Source organism: Seriola dumerili, unplaced genomic scaffold (genome assembly GCF_002260705.1).
Source record: "Seriola dumerili isolate Sdu_G_001 unplaced genomic scaffold, Sdu_1.0 BDQW01002429.1, whole genome shotgun sequence".
NCBI classification, from domain to species: domain Eukaryota; kingdom Metazoa; phylum Chordata; class Actinopteri; order Carangiformes; family Carangidae; genus Seriola; species Seriola dumerili.
The window spans coordinates 380,385-405,236 of NW_019176684.1; the positions used below are offsets into that span (position 1 = coordinate 380,385).

A 24,852-nucleotide genomic window follows, 5' to 3' on the forward strand; every position below is an offset into this window, starting at 1 on the left:
CACTTTGAAAGGATGGTAATATGTCTTTCGGAGGAAAGGAGGGTGTGGCTTTTAACTTAACAGTTTCTGGTTTCTAAATTTGAAGATTTGTCCAATGTTGAGAAAATTAAATCGAACTTTACACAGAGTAAGAATAAAAAATATGATATTTTCAACTGTGCATTTCAGAGTTGCCCTTGGAGACACAATAATGTCTGAACAAAAGACTGAGTTATGTTTAGCACACGTTCATGTTTAATTTAGGACAAACTCAGCTTTCAAAATAGCACATGAAAAAGTAACGTTTTAGCACATCTTTAAAGGTAATGCAAACATCTGTTTTCTGGCGTCAGCTGGTGTGTTAGGAATGTCACATCCGCAATTTAGGTGCATGCAGAATTAATCTGTTCCCATGTTACCTCTTCACTCCCCTGTCCTCTCCTTAGTGATGGCCTCTGCTGAGCAAACGAGCTCCAGCTTCCACCAGCAGCACTGCGCATAAGGCAACACACCCACCTTTGCCCTCCTGCCCAGAAGTGAGAGAGACACCACCATGTACAGTGTGGAGGACCTTCTCATTTCGCATGGATATAAATTGCCCAAGAGCGGCCCTCCGTCTGCCACGCCTTATGACAAGCGCCCTGCTGATTGCCAGCGTGAACTTGTGGACAACAGGGCTGGCCGGGGGACACTGAACGGGTATGAGGCGGACCGGGGGGCATCTATCACAGGCATCTACGGCAGCAGGCAGGCACTGGTGAAGGGCTACCCCGCCACAGACAACGAGAGTGGGGAAAGGAACCAAAGGAGAAAAGAAGCCGGCATTGGTATCCTAGGTGACGCTCAGCCCTTGGGTGATTCTCTCGCCACAGATAGTGGGTGAGTGTTTTTTTCCCTCTCTTTTGCAACCCCCCACACCCTTTACCTTCCCCCCCCCCCTTCTCACTGGGGCCCTTTGGTATTGCATGCAAAACTGAGTCTGCACTGCGCAGGGTTTTTTTTCCCTCCTCTTCCCTTTCCCCTCCTTCCAGAGCTGCAGAACACTGTGGCTGCAGCAGCACCACTGACATATAGATATAAGGAATTATGAAAGGTGCCTTTGCACTCGTTTGAGTTGTTTACATGCCTGCACAGAGAGGTGGCTTGTGTCTCTATGGAGCCCACCCAAGCACTGGTATCGTCTCCACAGCCTCCACGAGGCAGGCAGATGTAAACAGCAGCACTAGACAGTGAACAAACTGAAGAGAACTGAACATGCCTCAAGACAGGCGCGTAATCACTCCACTGTAAACACTGGCACACTGAATCACGCCCAGCACGTGCTCTGTGATGTAAGCATGTTGCTGGGCAAGTGTGCACAGCGTGGCTCCCCTCAGCCATACAGCAGCATATGCTGCTGAGGATGATCCATTGACTTTGCTGCTTAAATGAATGAGTACAGTGACTAACAGTGATTTAGTGCAGTGCAGATATGAGATGGAGCTCTTAAAAAGGGGAATTGCAATTCATTCATTTTTTGACTTCTCTTTTATTATTTATAAGACTTGATATTTTACAAACTATAGATGAATGCACTATAATATGTATTGATGATATATTTTTATGGTTAGATTTTTAACTTGCTTTTTTATTGAACTGCTAACTGCAAATCATGGCTCTATAATAAATATGAATAAACGACCCTGAGAAAATACAATTATTGATTTATTTTATTTAGAGGATCTGATGGTTATATTTGAATTTCAACAAGGATTTCAAATCCACACTCCCTTGTTCCATTATAACTGACTGTCATCAGGGTGCCGTGACTGTCAAACACGCTTGGATGTGACTGATGACCTGGGGATATTCATGGATTTCGCATTGCTTCCTCTGTATCATTCAGCAGTTCTCCTCCACCACAGCCAGAAAATTACCAACACTGCTTGAGGAAATTAGAAAATTAAAATTACAGTGTAATTTAACAAAATGACCCTCTTTAACACAAAGAAGTGAAGCTCTGATTTTTAGACTTAATCTGTTATGATTAAGTATGCTTGTTCTAAGATAATTGTTTTGGCAGTGCAACATGCATTACAGCCATATCCTGCACCTAAGAGGTAAATATGGAACCGTAACTAAAATTATCTCCAGGCGGCACCGCTTTATCACACTACTGTGGAACCACTGTTTTGAACCTGCCAACAGTCACTCGTCACACAGTTGCCATTTTGTGTTAGTTTCATCAAGCGTTTTTAAAATTATAGGAATGCTTGTGATATTACATATTCACCCTAGCAACAATCAGAAAGGCCCACTTCTTCTGATTTTCTCCTTCATGTTTTACTGTGACATAGTGGGGCAGAATTGCTATAAAGGCTGTATTCTGTATTTCCTAAAAGGGTACAGTTTGATCTTACTAATTGAGTTATGTGGGGAGGAGGCAGAGAGAAAGAGGTACTGCTTTCGTACCAGATCAGGTTATGGGATGTTTTTTTCAGATTTTTTTTAAGAGCCACAGTCGCTGTCCAGATGACCAGCTACTAAGATAAGGTCAGCACAATTTAATATGCAGATCATATTGCAGTAGCATCACAATTTCATGGTGTCTTTAAGGGACTTGGGAGCTGCTGACTCAAGCACTTCTGTCTCATATGTGCTCGCTCTCCTTGATTAAGTTGCATTGGAAGGCCAATACTGCCAAAGCCAAAACACATGCTTGAGACTGGCATGGACATGTCACTTTTAACAGTTAACAATTATTAAACCTCAAAAGGATGGTGTTGCTTTATTTTATTATCATATAACCCGAGGTACTACTCAGAATTTTGATTCATCTTGTTTTATTTTTGGACAGTCTGTTAATTGCAGATTAAAGTGTAAATGTATCAAATACTACTTCTAAGAAAGGGTTCTTTTTCATGTTTCTTTTAAACTATGGAATACTATCAAATTGTTAATCACATAAAATAATACTGGCTATCAGATGCTTTTGTGTTTGTCTGTATCTAAGCCCAGTGTCACTCATCTTGCAATTACAACACTTATATGTGTTTGCAAGTGTCAAACTAGATTCAAAGTCCACTTCACTCTCTGTCTGTAAAACTGTGGCTGTCTTCTTAACACTGAATTTTTTCTGTCATTGTAGGTTCTATGATGTTCCTAGTTTGACTTATTCAGAGCCACTGAGCCATGACGAAAGGGATGTTTCCTACTGGCGGAGGCGAGGCCAGGACTTCAGCATCCTCCTCGACTATGCTGATGGCAGGGAGCTGAGGGCCTCTGCTGGTGCATGGAGGCCACAGGCCCTGATCGCAGCAGAGGAACACAGGGCAGAGAGGCGAGCGCAGCAGCTATGGGAGGACATTTCCTGGCTAAGGGACCCAGATGCAGCTCCTGGTCAGCTAAGGGTGACTGGGGAGAGGAAGTGCCAGAGCCTCGGTACAGAGGAGTGGAGGCCTGCTGTGGGCCTGGGAAGGCAGCTTTCGGATGGGGACGGGGAAAGGTGGGCTCAGGACCAGTATCGCTTGAGGACACCTGAGGGTTTTTTTCACCCTAGAACTAAAGCAAAGTCTCAGTCGCTCCCTAGAGTTTTGTCACCTGATGGAATTGACGGCAGAGAGCTCATTCCATCCAGGCCTAGCCTACCTGATAGACAACAGAGGATAAACAGCACTGTCTTCTCTGGGCCTTATAGTAGGTATATCTATAGTGGTGCTGTTGGCAGGGAGCGTTGGGGTAGGAATGCTGGGCCAAGCAGCCATGTTGCACTTTTACCAAAGCCCAGGTTCAGCAGGCCTTTAAAGCCTCCGTCATATGAGATTCACCAGCAGACTAGGGGTAGTGCAGAGATGCTTGCTATAGACCAGGGTGCCAAACAAAAAGACAGGTCTGTCTATTATCCAAGGGGTGGGGAGCTGAGACAAGACTATTTCGCACAACACTCTGCCATCTCTGGAATGGAGCCCCCTGGCTACATCCCACCCCCGTCTTATAAAAGAGCCCCACCCCCAAGGGCAGTTTCATTCAACCGCAATGAAATGGCAAGCCTAAGATGGAGGGCGGAGGCTCTGCAGATGCACAGCTCAGATCCTGGAAGGTGGCTTTCCAGACACGCAGGTGGTTCATGGCTGGAGCATTATGGAGAACGTGGTGCGTCCTATCGAAAACAGGTGCATTCTGGACACGAAGAACAACCAGGTCATGCCCGTCAATTACCCACTGAAGACCCAAGAGTGAAGCAAATCTCAGGAGGGCCTGGTGGAAATTCTCTCACTGACTCAGACAAGATCCGTAACATCAACAAAGAGATTCCATCTGCTAAGATTTTAGGACAATCTACACATGATAGTGCCTTTCCTCCCCAACAGGGGCCAGCTCTCAATACTGACGGCCGCAAAACAGCTCTCATTGACAACGACAGCAGTAATCGATGGGGCAACAGGGGAATAAACAAAAAAAGTGACAGTGTAGCTCCTGAACAAAACCGTAGTCAGTTTTTTCCGTCATCTATTCTGGGTAAACCACCACCTCCCCCATGCAAGCCGGCTGACCAGGGTGTCTCTGAAACTGTGACAGAAGTAAAAAAGGTGGAACAACCTGATCCACCAGAGAAAGACAAATCCAAGAATCTAAAAAAGAGACTTAGTGAGACAATTTTTTGTTTGGTGTCTGTCCCTGTTACTCCACAGCTCACTGGGACAATCCGTGATCAGAATAACAACAATGAGAAGTCACCAGACCCAGCAGACAGTCCAAGTGACAATAAAACTGGCCACTTAACAAACCAAAGTCTCCAAAGCACATCTTCAGCTGAAGCCGAGCTGCAAGCACTAACTGGTAGCATAGCAAGCAGCAAAACAAGCAGTAGAGCAAGCAGCAAAATGTTTAAAAAAGTACCCTGTAGACCCCCTAAGATAAACCATTACAAGGAGCTGAAACTGTCAGGATCCTGGCCTTCAAACCAGTATCGAGACCAGGAGACACAAACTAGCCCAGAGGCCCGAAAACCTGCCCCTGAAAACAAGGAAGCACAACAAGAACCTGTCCCTCCCGGCACTGAAGTCCCTCCTGACAGCAGCGGTGCAGTGGCCACTGCCTTCAGTTTTCCTATAAAGGGAGTGAAGAGCCTGAAACTGTCAAGCAACAGCGCCTTCTCCCTGACAGCCACCTTCTCCAACCAGCTGAACAAGAGCACAGCTCAGCAGCCAGCAGTACCATCCTCAGGAAATGTGGAGGAGACCAAACCAGCAGCAAACAGTGGGCAGGAGGCATTTGAACAGTTCCTACTCAAACCGGCCAGCCAGCGACCATGGGATGCTGTCAAAGAGCTGGAGACCATCAAAAAAGAAGTCCAAGATCAACAACAGCAGCAGAGCAGCAAACAGCCCAGTGTTGACAAGTGCATAGAGGACCTCAACGAGGCATACAAAGATATCTTGGAGCTAGGCACTGCCAGCAATAAAGTCCCAAATGGTTCTGTACAAATCCCTGAGCGTATCAAAATCCGCTTGACATCAGAACCTCTCAACAAGCCCAGCAGCCTTAGGCGCAGTGCAGTAAGCTGGTCTGTTGACCCAGAATACAGGGAAGTCAAGAGCGCCTTCTCCAGGCCTGCAACAAAGTCGGTAACCTTCAGCAAGCAGCTTAGGGAGGAACTCCCTGTCCCACCTCGGGAGACAGGCTTCAGAGAATACAGGGTTGTTGCGCATCTTTCGCGCAGAAGGAGCAATGATGGCAGGACAGTAAAACTAGACCTGCCAGATGAGCCTATCGAGACACCACTTTGTGACTTCAGTCCAACAATGCACACCACAGCAGCTGAGGTGCCGTGGGCAGATCGACAGCCCATGCAGGATGCCTCGACACTCACTAGTCCTCCAGATTATGAGGACATATGCCAGGCTTTGCGTCAGTCTAGAGACCCAACGGATGGCAATAAAGCGTCCACAGGCAATTCCAAACCTAATGACGCAGAGCCTCTTCAAGATCTCAGTGCTGAATCAGAGGAGGAGTGCCCTATTTGTAAAAGAGAGCTTGAGAATCAGATGAGACAGGGCCCATTGCCTCCACTTCATGAGGAGAACAGCTCGGACAGCTCAGCCAATCAAAATGGCAGTCCACCACAATGTGCTGCCTTAGAAAGTCCAGCAGAAGATACAAAAACAGAAGAGCCAAATGACTCAAGTTTAAATCGGTCAGGGTCTGACCTGTGTGCTGAAACAAGGGAGCAGCAGTCATTGAGACAGGAAAATATGGGAGAGGGTGAAAAAATAGACAATGCTCAGGCAGAAAACTTGGACAATTTGTGTGCAGTTAATTCTGCTGAGAGCATACCAGCGAATGGAGCTACAGAGGTCAGCGCATCCACAGTATTAGCAAATGATGTGCCTGCAGACCCCCAAGTCACAAAGGAACAGAGAGTTAGTGAAACAGTAACTAAGGAAGTTGAAGTAGGAGAGAAGGAATCAATTAAAGGAGAAACATCTGAAGGCAGTGTGGACAAACAGTCAGCTGAAGTGAAAAGTGAGTGTGAGGGACAAGACAATACAATGCATGATGACAAGCAGGAGCAAGAGAAGAAGCCATTTGCTGTTCCAGAGCATAGACTTAGTCTACGGACTCATCTAGGGCGAGACCACCCAGGGTTACCGGAATTTCCCCCAGATAGACTGCCACTTTCAGTTCCCCCGAACCTAGACCGCAGGCTGTCTCTTAGCTTGGAGGGGGAGAGGAGGAGCAGGGGCCCACCCAACCGAATCGAAGTGTTGCAGAACAAGCTGGCTGTTTCTCCAGGTCGGGTGGCAGTTGAGCGCCTGGCGCGGATGAGAGAGGTGGATGTCATGTATCGTATGAGGCGCCTCAGCATCAGGAGTACTGACTCTGGGGAAGGGGAGGCAGAGGGGGAGGGGGAGGGGGAGGGGGAGGGGGAGGGCAAGGACGAACAACTGGAGGAGACCCACCCTGCTCCTCAAAGACACACAGAGAATGATCAAGAAGTCACCCATTCTCAGCAAGTCTCCGAGGAGACAATGTTACAAAATGAGGAGGAGTCATCTCTCTCAGGTAAGACAAGAAAATTAGAGAAAATAAGGGATCCTTGTAGAAAAATGTTAGTTGGTCAAGTTTGGAGGACTGTTTGTACGGGTTTACAAAAAACATTCAGGGCAACATTGAAAGTAAAATATTTCACCTGTGGTTCCACACAGATTCAGAAGACTACCAAATCCAAAAGAATACAATTATTTAAGATATTTATTCAGGGGATCATACAATTTCACTGTCAATCCACAGATTTATAATGCCTGCTTCAAAATGACTCTTGACTAAACCATCAATGACTAATGGTATTGATAGGAAATGTTAAGTACATGGCTATTTAGAAAACAAAGTCAATGGGTCAATTTGACCAAGACTGTGCTTCCGCTTTTCTGTAAATGAGACATCAAACTGTGTTATGAGTTAGTTTTTTTCCTTTATGTTACAGGCATTTTCCCTACCAATCTTAAAAATCCAAATTTAGAAGAAAAGTTACAGTCTTGTGTAAGGAAGGGAACGCAAGTGTGCATAAAATGTTAAAAATGTATTGTTTACTTATCTTTGTTGGTTGTAAGTTATCAAAATTGAAGAAACTGTCAATGGGCCTTGCTGTTAAAGACATGTCCACAAGATGGTGTCAGTGTCCAAAGATAGTGCAAGTCTTCCACCGTCCTGAACAACTTCAATAAAACAAACAACTTTTTTTTTACTGGCCTTACAAATGAAATCAAATGAATAATTTTCTTCTTTATATCTCAGAACCCCATGATCCCAGCCGAGTGGAGACATTGTAGAAAGACTACGACCATCATCTCCATCTGAGGTTTTTAGCTCCAACACTGTGACCTGGCTGCCTACTAGAATGCCTTCATCTCATCTTGACACTGAAATGGCCTTCTTGTCCGACAAGAGCATTGTGTACACCCTCACCCTCGGCGCTGCGTTGACTTCTAAGAGTGCTGTTCCACTGCCAAAGGGAGGTGCCCCTTTAACTTGAGGGGCAACTTCCACCCCAAATCCCTCCCCAACCTTCCCAAACTATCTTCCCACTACCCCATATGTCCTCCATCCCCAAGCCCATTCTCTTATAGGGTTTTTACTAGTTAGTCTTCTTGTAGCGGCTTGTCCTTTCTATTCTATCCTCCCTATGCTTTTCTCATTGGCAGACATTATGCAATTCTGTCGCGCATAATAGAACTTCTAAAATGTCCATAGTGAATACAGTCGAGACATTTTTTGCATACTGAACGAATCTGTTTGTTTACGGGAGAGCCATTAAGGATATGAATGTAAGCGTTTATGTTTAACCTAATGTAGACATAGAAGGGTTATTGTCACAAACCTATTCTGTTCCATTTAAACTCAACCAAAATAAACTGCGCATCTGATTGTTGTGGTAAGGCAACAGCTGTTTTAGAACTGGACATCACTGTCTCTGGCTCAAGAACTGTTTTGATTTTCAGATGAGATAAATCAGCCTTTCTTTTTTTAAAATTCAATGACATTGTGCCCTGTCTCATTGCTTTTGTACACTCTGCAACCATAACCCATAGAGCTCTTCAGTGAAGAGTGACTCTATACCACATGACATGATAGATCAGTGACCTATTATACGACACATTGGTTCTACGTTGGAGAGGGAGAGTTGCCTTCTTTAACCAGAAGTGTATTTCCTGGTTGGATCAGGTGAAGTCTTTGGTGAGTCGCCTGATTAATCTGATGTATAGCTCCCATTTCCATGTAACTTCAGGAAGCAATAAAGGCACAGATTGAGTTGAAATGGTGGTCAGCAACTTTGATAAACATTAAAGATGGATATAGGAAAAATTAACAAAAAAAAGATCTGTAGAGCAATATTGTTGTACAAACAGCTCAGTGGTGTAGTGGAGCTATGTGTAGGAACCATGGTCAGGAGTTTTTAATGTGAACGTGTCATTCAAATTATATTACAGGGATATGGAATCGTGTCAGGGTATATGGGTGTTTAACAGGGGGTGGGTGCTTTACTTCATGATATATATCTATGTTCATACATCTGTATCGCAAAGAGACAACATTTCACGGAATATTTATTTTTTTTATCATCAAATTGTTAATGAGTTTGCATAATGTACAAAATAAAGTATATTTTAAATATTTTAAGAGATATTTTTTATTCAACCATGAAATTTTATTTCTCCACACTTATATCAAGCTGAAATTATCATATGTCTGTATAGTATCATATTGAGAGTATACATAATTTTCTAGTGCTTTAAAATTTAAGAGTGATAATGGAAGGGATGACCCTGCGGTGTGCCTTGATCACACAATTCGGTTTCAGTGAGCGGTAGGGTTCATCAGCGCAAGTGTTGACGTGAGGGAAACTTTTTGATTGTGCCATGATTTCCTATTTGATAGTGCTTTTTCATACGCTAACAGAGTCAATGTTGGATGCTCCTTGTGATATTCGATACATAAATTCATCTCAGCTCCCCCCCCTTTGTTGGTGGTCAGATGTGACCTGTGTCTTATTTTTGTCTTTGTATGTCTTCCAATTCAAATCATGTATTGTTCTGTTGTTGTTTCTTCAAAACATGTTTAGAAATAAAAATTGGTCATTTTTTTTTCCCCTTCCTTCCACCCTTATTACTTCTTCTTTCTCTCCTCCACCTAATTCCCTCCTTTCTTTCTTCCTTTCTTTCATTCCACAGCATGTTCATTTTGTGTAACTTGCTCTGCTGTCACTAACACTTATTGCACTAAAGGATACAATGCGGTATGCTATTATTGGCTAAAAACCACGTATTTGCAAAACATGAAAAAAAAGTTGTTGTTTTTTAAATACAGGGGTTTTGATAAATTTAAAAACATAATTCAAACTCTAAATAATGATTAAAAAATATTCTATCTTGTTGATAAAAACAAATTTGCAGTTACATGGTTTTTCCACAACAGCAATGTTGCATTGGTATAATGTATCAACGACAGATCTGTAGGAATCCATCACTGTTAAATCATTCATCAAGTTTCACTTAATTGTTATGTAGCATTTTACAGTTGTAGCATTTTATCAACTCAGAACTTTGTCTTAGTATTTCAAACATTTCTTGTAAATTTGGAATAATCATGTCGCCTTATTACGTGTGCATTACATTATACTCCAGGCAATGCCAAATATTAACGTACTAAGCACTGTTTCATACCTTAGGTTTTTACAACTTACTGTTCTGCCATCCCTCTGGCTGGAGAGGTACAGTAGCATTGTGGATAGTTTCTGCTCTTCATGCTGTTTATCTGTAGGAACATTGAATCAAAACTGTGAACTTCAAATAATACAAAAAGCATAATTCTAAAAAAGTACAGGATGAGATTCAGTGTTTCCAGACATGCCCATAGTCAGCGTCACAGGGAGGACAAGCTGACACGCCCATAAATACTAATATCTCATTTTCAATTCATTTTGAAGACTGAAAGGCCTTGCCTCTGTCTTGTGTGTAAACTGCCCCTAATAACATTTAAATGGCTATTTCAGTACATATGCCCCCCAATAATTGGCATGTCAGGTACACTTGAACATAGTGTCATTTGAATTTTTGTACTGCAGGTTATGTGCAACATGAAGTAATTATGCACACTTGTAATATTTTCTATTTTCATATGAGATTTAAGTGCTTTTTGTACTCACTGACATCTTTTTTTCTTCCTTGCATGAAATGCAAGTGAGAGGAGGAAAAAAAAAAGTTTTTCATAAAGTATATTTGCATTTGGTACTCCAATAGTAAAACCAGTGGGCAAAACATTATGTTTCATAATTTCATTTACAAAACTATGCCAAGTATTTAAAAGCTATTTTTAGAGTAAATCAAAAGAGAACTCATTCATTTTTTTCTTTAACACATGCCTTTATCTTTGTATCTATAAATATGAGCATAATCCATAGTCATATGATTGTGCTACTGTTGTATGATACTGCAGTCTGATTCATAAATAAACTCTTTGCATGAAAGTTGTGTTTGTGATCAATTGCTTAAAAGGGGCATCTACATGAATATACTTATGAACTTATATTTTAGAAATACACAGCTTCCTCTGTCTAACATGGGAAGGACACAAGGAAGCAATAGAAACATAAATAGTGGTTAATTAAGTTAAGCAAAAACACTCTGTCTCTCTCACTCTCAATTTGTCATATCTTTTAAGGCATAAATATTTCATTTTCCAAAAAATGCCTTCTATTCTTGCAGTAATATTAAGGCAACAGAAAAAGAATGAATGTGTGTGTTTTCACACATGTAGACTTGTGTACTGGCAATTTCAGCCCAATTACCCTGCCAGACTGTCACACTGAGCTCCACTTGCTGGATTAAAGCGTTGGCAAAGACAATACTTGAGCTGAACCTTGTAAAAACCTCCCAGCATGCTCTCTGAAGCTTGGAGGGCATCCATCTTCAGACGCTGCTCAAATTCCTCTGTGTTCCATCTTTTTTTTTTTATAAAAGGAGAATGAAGTCTGATTAGTGCATCCTCTTATGTGTTACTTATTTACTCTATGCTCTCTTCACTTTTCCCCCAATGCTTTGCTCTAAGACAGAGAAGGAGGATGGGTTGTATGGAGAGATATCATTATAGGTTGTCATATAATGTACATTCAGCATCTGTCAGCGACAGTGAAAATATTCAAACAGCATCAAATTGCATTTACGACTTTAAAGACTTTTTTAATACCACACAAAATTATTAAAATAAATAAATTAAAATGATTAAAAATGTATTAATTAAATGACATACTGGTCAGAGAGTGAAGGAAAATCAGCAGAAAATTAATTATTAATTACATGAATTTATAAAACATTTTTCATTACTTCCCAGCTTTATATCACAGTAGCTCTTAGTAATATTATTAATTAATCTATTAACGTGACCTGTACCTAGATAAAGCCTAAGCGGCAAGTGGAGTAGGAAAACAAATATTAATTCATTTTTTGTTAAGTCAATTGACAACAGTTAATGTTGGTCATGTAATTTTTAGGAACACAAATGTGACTAATGTTCTTCAATTCTATATAAACTATTCATATATCATACTACATAATGTAATTGTAAACACACCTAGGCCACAGTTGATTTCACGTTGAGGACATTTTGACAATAATAGCTAATCAATGCTGCTTTTAAAGAAATACGGTTTACTACTTGGAAAGGAAATTCTAATAACTAATTTGATTTATTTTTGAATAGCTTAATATCAAAGATAAAATGTATATTTATTAAGCTTTTTTCTTTTTATACATGTGTTTTCATCTGACGACACTTGCTGGCCAGAATCATTCTGTCAGCCCCAGGTGTAGTAGCTTATAGCATCCAGTTATTTTAAATATAAGAAGTGCTGCCAGTCTACCAGCTTTGCCTCATGGATAAAGAACTGTACGCATTTTTTAAAACTTTAAAGGGTGAGTTATATTTCACATACAAACCAAAGTGTCACACCTCAGAGTTAGCTAGTTAAGTTACTCTAGCTAACGTGAACGGTAAGACAATAATTTCTGGACGTAAAGTAATTTTCTATCGAATGCTCTCTTATGGTATGTTGCGCTCTTACCATGACATAATTCAGAGTATGTTTCCTTTTAAAGTTTAGGTTAGTCTTGACCATGAAAAGTTTAGCTTTGCCTTGATAAGAAAAGTAAAGTAGGATTTTTGCATGTTCATGCTAACGTTAGCCTTCGACATTGCAGTTTGTAACCGTTGAGAACCGTCTTCCTCAGGTATAGCACGAAATGCAGGATATAATCAGGGTTCGAATTATTGGGGGAGTGGGGGAGTCTGACCCTTCTGATAAGACTTAGACCCCCCCTAAAATAGTTAAAAACAAAAAAAAAAAACAGTTTGGGGAATTGAAACATTTATATATCCTTCTTACCTGTAATTTTAAATATTGCAATATAATTTGTATATTCATGCTTGGAATAATAGTAATAGTAATAATTTCAGACACCCCTAAAGTGGATCATACCATTTCTTAAGCTTGACATTAGTTGAACGTCTTCTCCATGTACAAGTACAAGTACAAGTACATTTTCTTGATTATACTTACAAACATTAGTGACATTTTCAATACAGGATTGTAATGGAATATTCTTCCAGTGTAGTACAATATTCCTTACCAGTACTTTCTTTATCACTGGCAAATACTACAGTTACTATGTCATTTGCACTAATGTCTGTCATATTACTGACTATTGATTATAGAACGTTGTAGTTATAATCATCTCATCATATATGAGGAAATCTATTAACTGTATTTTCTAAATGTCTAGTTTTACTGTGGTTGTGTTGTCTTTTCAAAATGAAACAGCATGCCACTGTTCTTGGGACCTCACTGCCATCCATCCCTCCAGCTGTCCCTCCATCACAGTTGCCTCAGTCTCCGAGCCAGACCCCGGTAAGTAAACTACATATCTATCATTACTGTACACCTGTCAAGCATGCTCGCCCCTGCTGCTTGGGGAATAAGTAACTCCATTAATGTCACAGTGACAGTTGTAATCCTTCCCCTCCACTCCTTACACATAGACAGCATTCTCGACTGTACCACACCCCGAAACTGACAGAGAAGGTGAAACTGTAAAGATCCTGTGATGGGCAGATTTTGGCTGCAGGAAACAGAGGTAGGCATAGCATAAAAATAAAAATACTGTAAACACAATTGAAACAAATGTGATTTATTAATAAAGTAACTGATAGTTTTTCATGAACGTGGCATAGACATGAATATACAGTTTTGTATATGAATATGATAATGTGTATAATAATAGCATAAAACACTGAAAAACAAAACAGTGAAACATAATGACATTAGTAATTAGATATTTAAGAAATTAAAATGAAGAACATAAAAGTAAATAAACTCAAATAAATAAATCATCTTTATCATGAAAGTAAAAAAACAAGACTCATCCTCATGTTAAATCAGTAAAGTATGTTAGCTTAGTTCCTTGTCTGTGTTATGATTAATTGAGATTTTATTGATTGATACATTTATAGTAAAGTAAGATTAAATGATTTGTTGTGTGGTGGATTCTGGGACTGAATGTCCTGCTGTAGCAGGTTAAGTCCACAAGATGGAGACAAGCAACAAATAAACAAATAAGCACCAACACCCTAAACTGTCCCTGCTCCTTCTCGTTCTCCAGACGACCTGAGCACAGTAAATAGTTTGACCTGTTTATTCTAACACATATATAGGATATATCTTGTCACCCGAACATATTTTGGTAGGTTGCACTTGCCCATCTGGATATAATCACATGGAACCTGCAATGTGTCAGAACTGACACCTCATCGTATAAACATCAGATTTTTACTCTGGCTACAATGTCATTGTTGTTGTACAACTCCAAACTTTAGAACTTTAAATGACAGCCGCTCAGATTTTGGAACATGCTGCCAATTTCCCGTTAAAAGAAATTCCATTCGTGTTCAGTTTGTTTAGTTTGGGTTAGGATTTTGTTGAATTCATTGTTGCAGTGGCAAATAAAGTTTGTTTGCACATTGCCCTCACTTTACCATTTTTGGAGATTAAAACAAAAGTTGCATAACTTTTCATAAATATTTATACTTTGCCTTGCATTTGTGTTTGTGTAGGTGAACGCCCTCGATATGAACAGTGCAGAGGAAATCCTGATCCTGCAAATCACAGCTGTCTTCTAGTAAGTACTTTGGCAAGGATCATGGTCATAATGCGTTAAATCATAAGTGGTGATACTGTAGATAGAGGCTCCACTCTTTGTCTTTAATTTTAGATTCACAGAAACACCTGTCACTTGTGGCCTTTAAAACCATGCCCTGTGATGTTTATAAAAGTGCTGAAACACAAATTTAAATGTATCCTACCATTTGGCTGATATTAATGTAGATATAACAAATATAACACTAATGTGTTGAGGACCCATGCTTCCTTACTAAAGGTTTTAAATTAAATTTGGTCCCGCTCTGTTCCATAAGACTCCAGTGTTGTCATATAGGAGCCCTTGCAGAGCCTAGATCACACCACGCTGCTGGATTGTAGTTTTAACAGCTGATTCGATCCCCCTGCACTGGGAGCCTGACGCTTCCTGGCTATTTATGGCAGATGCCCCTCTATCGAGGCTGCTCTCTTCAGCCCATACATGGTTGCTGTGGGATGAGGTTACCACGCCGGTTTTGGCCTGCACTCCCCAAACCCTTTGGAAGCAGTGTTGTGTCGCCTCTCACTGTCAGTCTAAACTCTATCAGACAAGGGTCCCAAACCTGGGTCACAAGAATGGACATTTTAGGAACCGCAGTCTTGACTTTTGGAATAGTTTGAAGAACTACTTACTGTACGAGCATCAGCCTGTTGCAGCACCCCCTTGTGTATTTTTTTTTTAGTTTCACCTCAGTCCCCGTCCCTCTCCTTCACTCCTCTCCTGCATACCCTACTCCCTCTCGTTCTCTCTCCCTCTCCCTTCCTCTCTTTCTTATTTTTCGTGGCTGCTCCTGGACTGATTTATTTGGTGTGCTGCAGCAGAGCTACTGGGAAAGCACCAGGCTATATTTGTCGGCTGCTGAGGTTGGACCTGCTTCATGGTGGATGACTTTGGATCTTTTGTTGGGTTTACCTGCGCACACCTGCACCCCCTGCCTCCTCAGCACCTGCTTTGCTCTGAATAAGGAACTAGTGAGGCCATTTGTTTGGCGGTTTCATATCCCTGAACTCTACTGTAAGGATAAATGGACTTTCCCTGTGAAGCATTTCTCTCAGTCCTGCAATATTGGAGCTAAAGCATTGTAAGTAATCATTTGTGCCATGATATATATTAGACTGGCAAGTGAGTAGATAGTTCTTTTATGATGAATATGACAATTGATTATTGATGACATGATTCTGTGGTGAGTTGCAAAGCATACATTCTCAAGTTTATGCTCAACTAAGAGATTGTTTGGCCATTATTGCAGCTTGTTACATTTTTTATGCTACAACAGTTTCCCAAGGTCTTAAAGATGAAAAATGTGATATAACTTCCTATCCAGCATCAGTTGGAGAAATAAGATAATAAGGGATTCAATAGCCCACAAGTTTCCTCTCGACTGATTTTGTAGACCTGGCTTTGGGTGCAATCAATAAAAGGAAAGGAATTCTGCCATTGATGTTAAATATAAATAAGCTTAATGTTGTTTTGTTTGTTCTTTTTTTTCTTCTAAATTCTGATGTAAAAGTGAACAGGTGAATTTTGTAAATCACCCGACATAGATCAAACCCATCGCCCATCGCCATTACTTTTGTTCACAGAGACAAAATCAGAATCACTTTATTTGCAAATGCCTGAATGAATTTGATTCAGCCCTGTTGCTGCAGAAGTGTTTTCTCCTACATCAGTCACCTGGGGGATTTTAAAGTTTGGCAGTTTAAACATTGTACCCTCTTAAGTGTCTTTAAGATCAGGGAAGTCATTCATTGTCACTCATTATCATCTTTGCCTAAACTACCCTGTAGAGGAGGCAAACATTGGTGCAAACACTGGAACTCAGCTGTACTTAAATGGTGTCTGGTTTAATTTTTTCTCCCCTGGAGGACTGAATGTAGTGTCCCAACTGAGCCCCCTCTTGTTGCTTTGAGCTGTCTCAAGTAACCACATGGGTATTAGCATTCCAAGCTCCAGATTATGGCTGTATGGTGGTATGTGTGTGCAGCTGATCTATCGGCTATGAGGTGGGCTGGTGTGTTGTTCTAACACTGAACAGGCGTCATGTCTCCACAGTTATGTTTTTATAGTGTGTGTGTGTGTGTGTGTGTGTGGGTGTGTGTGTGAGAGAGAGAGAGAGAGAGTGTGTGCGTGGCAGTTGCTTGGTGCTCTGCACCTGCTGCGTCCATCAAAACGCACAGACAGGTTTACTGGCCCCTTTGTTGACTCTCCACTCTCTGTTGACTGCCACTGGATTCTATTCATCTACATACAGTATGGGACTACGGACTTGCATGCATTATCACGCAGCCATGATGCATAAATTCATTTGTTCAAGACCAATGCTCTTGATTGAAATATGGTTAAAATATATATGCAGAAATACATACATGCCTTGCTATGTCTTTGTGGTTGCACAACAAAAAGCTTTTATACAAAGTAGTTTCAGGTTTGTTGCACTCTTAGTGCAGGTACTTGTTCTTTTTTACTATAGGAAATGATTAAATATACAGTAACTTGTTGATGTTTGCAGGATAGAAGTTCTAGCAGTCTTGGAGATTGTAGTTTCAGATTGTCGAAGCTGTAAGAATTTCTTGTGAATGAACTGGCAAAGATTCAGTTCTCAGAACAGCAAATTGGCTTGTTGATGTTTCCCCTAGCAAGGAATTTGAACAACAACCCCAGCTCTTGGAAGTGATAAACATCTTTTACATCCTTTCATCATACTCTTGCTCCTGTTCAAAGGAGAAACATTTATGACCAAAGTGACTCCAGCTCACGGACCCTCCCCTGTGTTCATGCAAGTTATCCCTGGAGCTTGTGCTCAGCACCATCTCTGTTTGTCCCCAGTGTCTACTGTTACCATCAGCACATAGTCTGTCAGATGGCAGAGAGCTGTCCACAAGCTCCCGCTGGCCTGCTAACATGCTTCTCTTTCTGAATGTATGATTGCTGTTCGCAATGTATATATGACATGAACCACTGATGATATGCACTACTGACATGCTCACTAATTGGTCTTTTGCTTTAGGATGTTCATAATTACTAACTTATGATAAATATATTTCAGGTATGTTTTTGCATTTTGCAGTTTTACAGCAGGGAAATAAACAAGTGTGGATTTCACAACACTCACTAAGTGATTAATGATGAATAATTGACCTCTAAAGTTCACATTTGTTTTGTCCATGAAGATTGTTTTTGCAGTATTCCCATTAGTGGTTGTAGTAAGTAGAGAAATGAGAAATGATCCCTACAATAATAGTGAGATATACTACTCAAGATTAACTACATATTGTGTCAAATTGATTTGACTGTTTAGTCTGGTCTTAGTTACCTCATCATGTTACATAATGCGAAGATGTTCCTGGATGATGTACCTTTAAGAAAGGACAGCCAAATCCTCAAGTAACCATTTCTGGCTTGAGATCCTCATCTTCCTCCTCCTTCGCTCTGTCTCTCACTCTGTCTCTGTCTCTCTTTGCTATTCCCTCCCTCTCTCCTGCTCTGCCTAAGTGTTGCAGAACTTTTTAAGTGTCTCTCCTCAGCACCGGGCTGCGTGCTCATCGATATCCATATAAGAGCAGAGCAGGCAGATTTCTGTGCCGAGTGTCAGGCAGAGTTGATGCAGGGCAGCATAGAGGAACGCAGATCTGGATATAAAGAGGGAATGCCAGAGTAAATGTTTAAGGCTCTGCTGCCTCAGGCTCTCACTTGACCCCTGCTTTTGCGTGTGTGAGCAGTAGTTTGGAGCATTTACTTTTTCTGCATGTGTGTGTAAATGTTGATATTCGTGCATGTGTGTCCGTGTCTCAGTGTACATTAGTGCATTTGTGCAAGCTAACCTAAACAGAGAAAGTTTCTCCTAATAAAGGCAGGCTTGCTTGGACTGCAGTGTCTGCCTCTACTTAAAGTGGGGAGAAGTCTCTAAATTAATAATGATTAATAATAGTAATTATGATAATGAAGGAGAAAAGATTACTACATACAGCTTTCACATGTACAAGCACCTGTAAACAGGTCGTGTGAGAGGGAGGTAGATAAAAGTTTGATTCCCAACACAACCAGTCTTTACATTACCTTCTGGTCATGTGTCCGTTCCAAACGCTCTCATTAACTCATTGATTTGAAGTCACTGTGGGTAAGGGTGTCAGTTACAGTAAAGCCTTCATTTTCAAAAATGTCCAAAATATCTACGGTGTGGTCAGAGAAGTTCTCGAAAAAAAACTGTTGGGCCCGGGATTTTCCTCATCATGCACTCTCAAATACAGTCTGTTCTACTAATGATAACATGGAACCTGTTGCCAGACACGCATTTTTGTGCAACAGTAATGTACTCAAAAGGTTACCCCAGTCTCCTTTGAAAGGTTACTCAAAGTTGTACAACCAAAGAGTCAGAGAGTAAAGACATACTTCTTTTTTTTTTTTTTTTTGCCTCACCCATTTTTTTTTGGCATAAAAGAAATACAAGACATGTAGTAGTATGTGGAAAATACTTTTGAACCAATTCTGAAACAGCTGTTGCAGTGATATGAGGATCACTGCAACAGGAGAACCAGGAGACTTAGAGCTTTCAAATGTATAATTTGTCAAGGTTGTGTGAAGACTGAGTTCGGTACAGACCAAAACACATCTAAAGTCTCTCTTGGTTTGGACTGTGCATTTCAGAGATTCAACATTATACTTTATGTTTACCATTTAGTTTTGTACTGCTCAAATGACTGCAACACAACAAAATGTGTACGGTATAGCAGGTCTTACTGGCTTACTGTGGTTCATTTTGTGATTGTAAGTTTAGTTTGAATAACTGGTCAAAAAACAGTCACGACAGAAACTTCCTTCATCCAGCAAACACAGTATTTTATGAATCTCTCCCCAAATAGATATTAGCATAAAAAATATTGTTTGTGAAACAGCTGAGATAAACATACTGTTTGGCAAGTGGCTAACATTTTCAGCACTAAGGATGGCCATTGCTTTGGAGTTTCTGTGAGTTAAAACCATGGCTTTAGCTTGCAAGGCTAAAACAGAAGTCTGTGGCTCAACTCCAGTCAGTCATAATTTACATCACATAAAGACCTGAAGTCAGTAAAGCTCAGGCTGTATAAAGACGGACTGAAACATAGGATCATATGGTATTGTCCTCCACAGGATAACTTCATCCTTACACCCTAAACCAGCGTGCTGCTGAGCTTCACAGCTTAAAGTCTGATTTGCTGAGAGATGCTTTGATGTTGAGTCACCCGGGGGTTTGTTGAGGCCTCGCCTCGTGGTGTTTACATGATGTCCTGGGTGTTGAGTTTTATTGAATCCTCTGCAGCGCAAGGAAATTGTTGAACTGAGTTTCACATCTCTATCTGTCTTTGACCCAACAACTCAAGAGCCAATTAAAGTCAGAGAAAGTAGTCTTATACACTCATTTGTTGATGGTAACATGTCAGGATCAGAAAGCAGTTCTTCATTTGACAGAGAGACTGACCCAGCTGAGTGGGTGAGTGATAATTGTGGAAACTAATAAACAGGCTGCAGGCCTTAAATTAAATATATGATCTATGTACAGATAAACTTTTGGCAGCACTTCTAAATGTGATGGCTAAACTAGTAATATTTTATCAATCAAAAATAGTGATTATATGTTCTCACAGTGTCTTTAGTTTTATTAACATTTTTCCTTTCTCTCTTTCCTATGAGGATGAAAAAGCCTGAATTATATTCCCAGCCCACCTCAGTTTAGTTATTTGGAAGGCTTTAAATATTAGTTCTTAAGCCAGTGTAGTTTACTACTAAGAAAAGCCTTATGGGTGACATGTGGCCTGTTTTGAAATTGCAAATTTATATGCAACTGATGAGACAGCCAGTGAGTGACGGAAGAACATATCATGTTTGTTGCTGTGGATGTTGGCGTGTTAGTTGGCACTGGAAGGAGAGGTAAACATAGAGATAGAGTGTGAAATGGACAGACACAGGTGAAGAATCAAATATAGAAGGATAGGGATCTGAACATAATGAACATAAGAAATGCAAGAAAGAGAGGAGAAGAGAGAAAGGGAGATGAGGAATGAGAGGGAGTTGATAGGAATGAGTGGGGAGGGCCACAGGAGAGAGAGTGAGATGGATGGCAAGGATGACAAATCTGGTGAAGGAAAGGGAGAAGGAGTGGGGAAGAAAACAAGGCAGAGCAGCGAGCAGTCGCGGAGACGATCCTGTGGTAAACACGGGCCGGCTGGCTGACAGGGTGACCTCTCCCTGAGGCAGCCACTCACAACACATGTTGCCTTATTAGGGGCGTCTACAGGGATCGTAGGCAGACTAGTGAAGGTGGGCGGGGGAGTTTGTGTGTGAAAGGGTGAGAAAAAGCATCACACAGAGGAGGTGTGTGAGTGTGCAAGCAAGTAAGACTAAGAGAGTCCAAAACTGTGTACAAGAGCAAAATAACTTTTATTAACGGTTTTTATTACCAAGTTATCTCTCCAGTGAAGTTCAGATAGGTTTTCGATTGGAATAGAGTTCCCTCACCTGTTCATCATGTACTGTAGATCTTATTTTATTCCAAGGGGCCACACTAATTGTGAATGTTTTACTTCGGTAAACTTGTGTTACACTGATCATAAAAATAGTTAGAGCAATAGCAGAGTACCACATTACCATTGTTTACCGATCTATTTAATGTCTACGAATCACAAAATACTGCTTTATCCCTGTGTATTACTACAAAATGCCTGCAAGCCTTGCATCTCCATGCATTGTACTTGTATGATATAAATAATGAGCTAAATGAAATATTATCCCAAATACTTTGCTCATCCTCTTACATTCTGGACTCAAGTGCGTCTTCTTGTTTGTTTTGTGACATGTCAGTGTAAGTGTACGCGTGCACTTTACCTTTTATCATTCAGACTGTCATTAACAGTAGAGCAGGCTACATCTCTGTACATCTTTTGGCTTGCATTGTCTTTGTGATTTAAGGAATTCTTTTCATTTTTGGCAGCAGGAGCTCTAGTTGTCAGTCCCCATGTTACAGTCGAAGACTCCAAAGGGATATGAACTGAAGAAGACTTGGAGTGATTAATTGATTAGCTATAATCAACAGTAAAAGCCAGGTAGGCAGTTTTCTATCACCTTCTTCTTAGCAGTGATTTAGGTTTTTATATATTTCACCAAACGGGTCAGATGCTAGTTATGAGCTAGTTATAGAGCAGTTAGGAACTGAAGGAAGGTGATTAATCATGTGACAGTCTGGGTTCTTCTCTGACTTTAATACTCGTCTCACATTCCCTGATGTGACGACTTACACAAGTGGGTTTTGTCGTTTCTTAGATTAGATTTAACCTGCACCCACTCTGTGTAATTATGTGTGCACTTCTGAGCGCAGGCCAGCTTTTGGCAGAAGCAGAGTCAGAGCACATTTGAATCGTCTCACCTGCATGAGAAGATAGAAGAAGACAGCGAGACAGAAAGGGACAACATGAGGACGGAAAGAAACTGGAATAAACTACAACCCTGTCAAACAGGTTTGTTTACAAACCTAAAGTCTCAGTAGAAATTAAAAAAAAAAAAAAAAAAGCTAGTGGTGCTGCTGTTAATGAGAAAAGATTAGAATATGGCAGGAAATTGATTATTAATACTGTCCTACTACATTGCAATGTGACAGCATAATAAAGTGTTTTTTACTGGTTGAACTGGCATCAAGGCAAGGCTGTCAGTAAAAGCCTTACAACCATAAGGAATCATATTTCCAGCAGTACAGTGAATTTTACGACCTGGTCCAACTGTATTTCAAAACAGAATGAGGAAGATTTCACAGCCAAACTATCTGACAACTCATAATAATATTAATAATAATGCAGTTTTGGCTGCAGTTTTTGGGAGTTTGATGACACCCAGCCATCTTAGCTGAAGCCTGCCTGATGTGTGCTTTAAGGACACCATCTGACTTCCAGTAGCTCCAGACCCCATACCACCCCCTGGAGTCCTGCTGACACCCTCCTCCAATCCTGTTCCAGAGTTTTTATCATCAAGGCTAATTTCTGCCTGTAATCTGATTAGGGCTCTGAGCTGCTTTAGCACCCTGCTGCGCTGTCTCTCTCTCTCTCTCTCTCTCTCTCTCTCTCTCTCTCTCTCTCTCTCTCTCTCTCTCTCTCTCTCTCTCTCTCTCTCTCTCTCTCTCTCTCTCTCTCTCTCTCTCTCTCTCTCTCTCTCTCTCTCTCTCTCACACACACACACACACACTGAGATGCACACTGACACACACATTCTGTATGACAGCCCGTCTGTGTAGGCTGGAGCTTGCTATGTAGCCAGGGCAGTCACTCTGCTGTGGCTGTGTGCTTGTCCGTGTGTGTGTGTGGTCATATCACCACCTTCATCCCTGCCTGTCTGCTTGCCGGTTAGCAGCCTGCACCTCCACCGCTGCCACTCCTGCTGTCCGCCGCTTTGACCGGAGGGGAGTCTAGCAGCAAGGCATTTTGCTGTACACCTCCTCAAACATGTTTCGAAACCCATGGATCTCTAGTTACCATGTGAACCATGTGCAGCCCTGTGGCCAAGGTAAGGCCTGTACAAGATGAAGGCTTGAACTGGCTATAGCATAACTTAACCCAATTGAATTTCCTTAATTCTGTTGCTTCATCGGGGGACATGGCTAATGCAATTTAGCTCCTTACTGAGTTAAATGACAGAGTTTGGTGGGTGTCAGTAATACAGTAGGCAAGGGGATTCAGCTTGGCGAGATGAACAAGGAGGCTGTGAAGTTTCCTGGTCGACTCCTTACTTTGTTTCCTTACTGTTTGTGGTTAAAACAAGGATTCATGGCGAGTGTTAGAATTTCTCATTCTGATCATCCCTGTCTAATGAAATTAATGAATTTGCAATTTTATGAGCAGGTACAGAGGGTTTAAATATATCTATTACTCTGAGCATGGATGTTAGCATACAGGCTGCTTCAAATGAATGCATTTTTACTACACTCCTTTGGTGCTTTATTTCCAACAGATGGGTGCTGCTGTGTTGTGCCTCTTATGCTCTTTCCTGCTGCCTCTTCACATGAAATGCCCTTGACAGACATCACAAGCTCTATCATTGCCTGCCGACGTGGAAGATGGCTGGTCATGTTCCACCAGCAACCTTTCCACACAGATTGTGTGCAAGCAAGGGCCCGGTTCACTCAGGCAGTCTATTTTACACCTCTGAATATTTATAGAAAATCCCTCTCCTCACAACGCTCACTTTGGGACCATCGGCAGCCTAAGCTGCTCTCTGGCACTGCCAGCCTTGAGCCTTGTGCTGCTTGTTTTGTTGACAGCCTGCAGACGTCTCCAAGGAAAGCCAGACTGAGTTCTGCACAGGGGGCTTTCCATCGGAGCAAGCAGACTAGTGAAGTCACAGACATACAGATAAACAGGCAGATAAATGGACACACGCCTCCACAAGAGTCCCACAGGCTTTGAAAATAATACTTTACAGTTTATGCCATTTATCGATTGTGGGTATGAAAATAGATTGCCATATTTCCTTTGGGGTCAGTTCTTCACATCCATAGGACAAACATGTGATGAAGAATCACATCCATACAGCAGCAGTTATAAAATGACGACCTCCAGCCCAGACTTCTGGCCTCTCTGATGTCTAATTCTGACATGTCTCCTTTCTGAGGTCAAAACATCAAAACATGAATTTCATCAGGTCACTTCACAAGTCACTGAGAGCCCTTGAACTTGAAGTTCCAAGTGAGCTTTGGGACTTTGTGTCACACACCGCACCTTTCCACATCCATACTTTCTCTCCTGCCAAAAGTTCCCCACTCTATTGCCACACAGTCTTTGGTGGCTAAAATAAGTCAGAGGGGTTCTGAAGGTGTCTGGAGCAGTAACATGATCCGCCTCCTATACTGGAATACAGCGTTACAACAGCGTTACAACAAGAGAGTTAGAGGGTCGACTATCAGCTGGGAACTGGATGTGAACTTTCTGAGTAACTTTTTTTTGACAAGTGACTCATAGCGAGGTTAGAAATTTCCTGTCAGAACTGAACGGCACACTGTTGGTGTTTACACTGAGAGAAGAAAAGCAACTTCTCTTAATTTACTTTTCAGTTGCATATAAACCGTTTATACTAATCAGCATTTTGTCTTTTTTCTAATAATTTGCCATAGGAGTAGTAAAATGTGAAAAAG

The 24,852-nt window shown here is 41.2% G+C and overlaps 1 protein-coding gene across 1 annotated transcript; it reads left to right on the forward strand.

The window, feature by feature from the left end:
* Positions 1-532: 532 nt before the first annotated feature.
* On the forward strand, positions 533-18,363 carry jcad (junctional cadherin 5 associated). The gene is made up of 3 exons (XM_022769260.1): positions 533-858; positions 3,107-7,023; positions 18,230-18,363. The coding sequence occupies exons 1-3, from the start codon at positions 533-535 to the stop codon at positions 18,361-18,363; spliced, it is 4,377 nt and encodes a 1,458-aa protein (XP_022624981.1).
* Positions 18,364-24,852: the final 6,489 nt, after the last annotated feature.

What these genes read in the sequence shown, in the direction of transcription:
- jcad (XM_022769260.1), top strand. Translation starts at nt 533, where the DNA reads ATGTACAGTGTGGAGGACCTTCTCATTTCGCATGGATATAAATTGCCC. An exon ending in TCTCTCGCCACAGATAGTGG is followed by an intron (nt 859 to 3,106) that starts GTGAGTGTTTTT and finishes CTGTCATTGTAG; the next exon opens with GTTCTATGATGTTCCTAGTT. An exon ending in GGAGGAGTCATCTCTCTCAG is followed by an intron (nt 7,024 to 18,229) that starts GTAAGACAAGAA and finishes GTCTCTCCTCAG; the next exon opens with CACCGGGCTGCGTGCTCATC.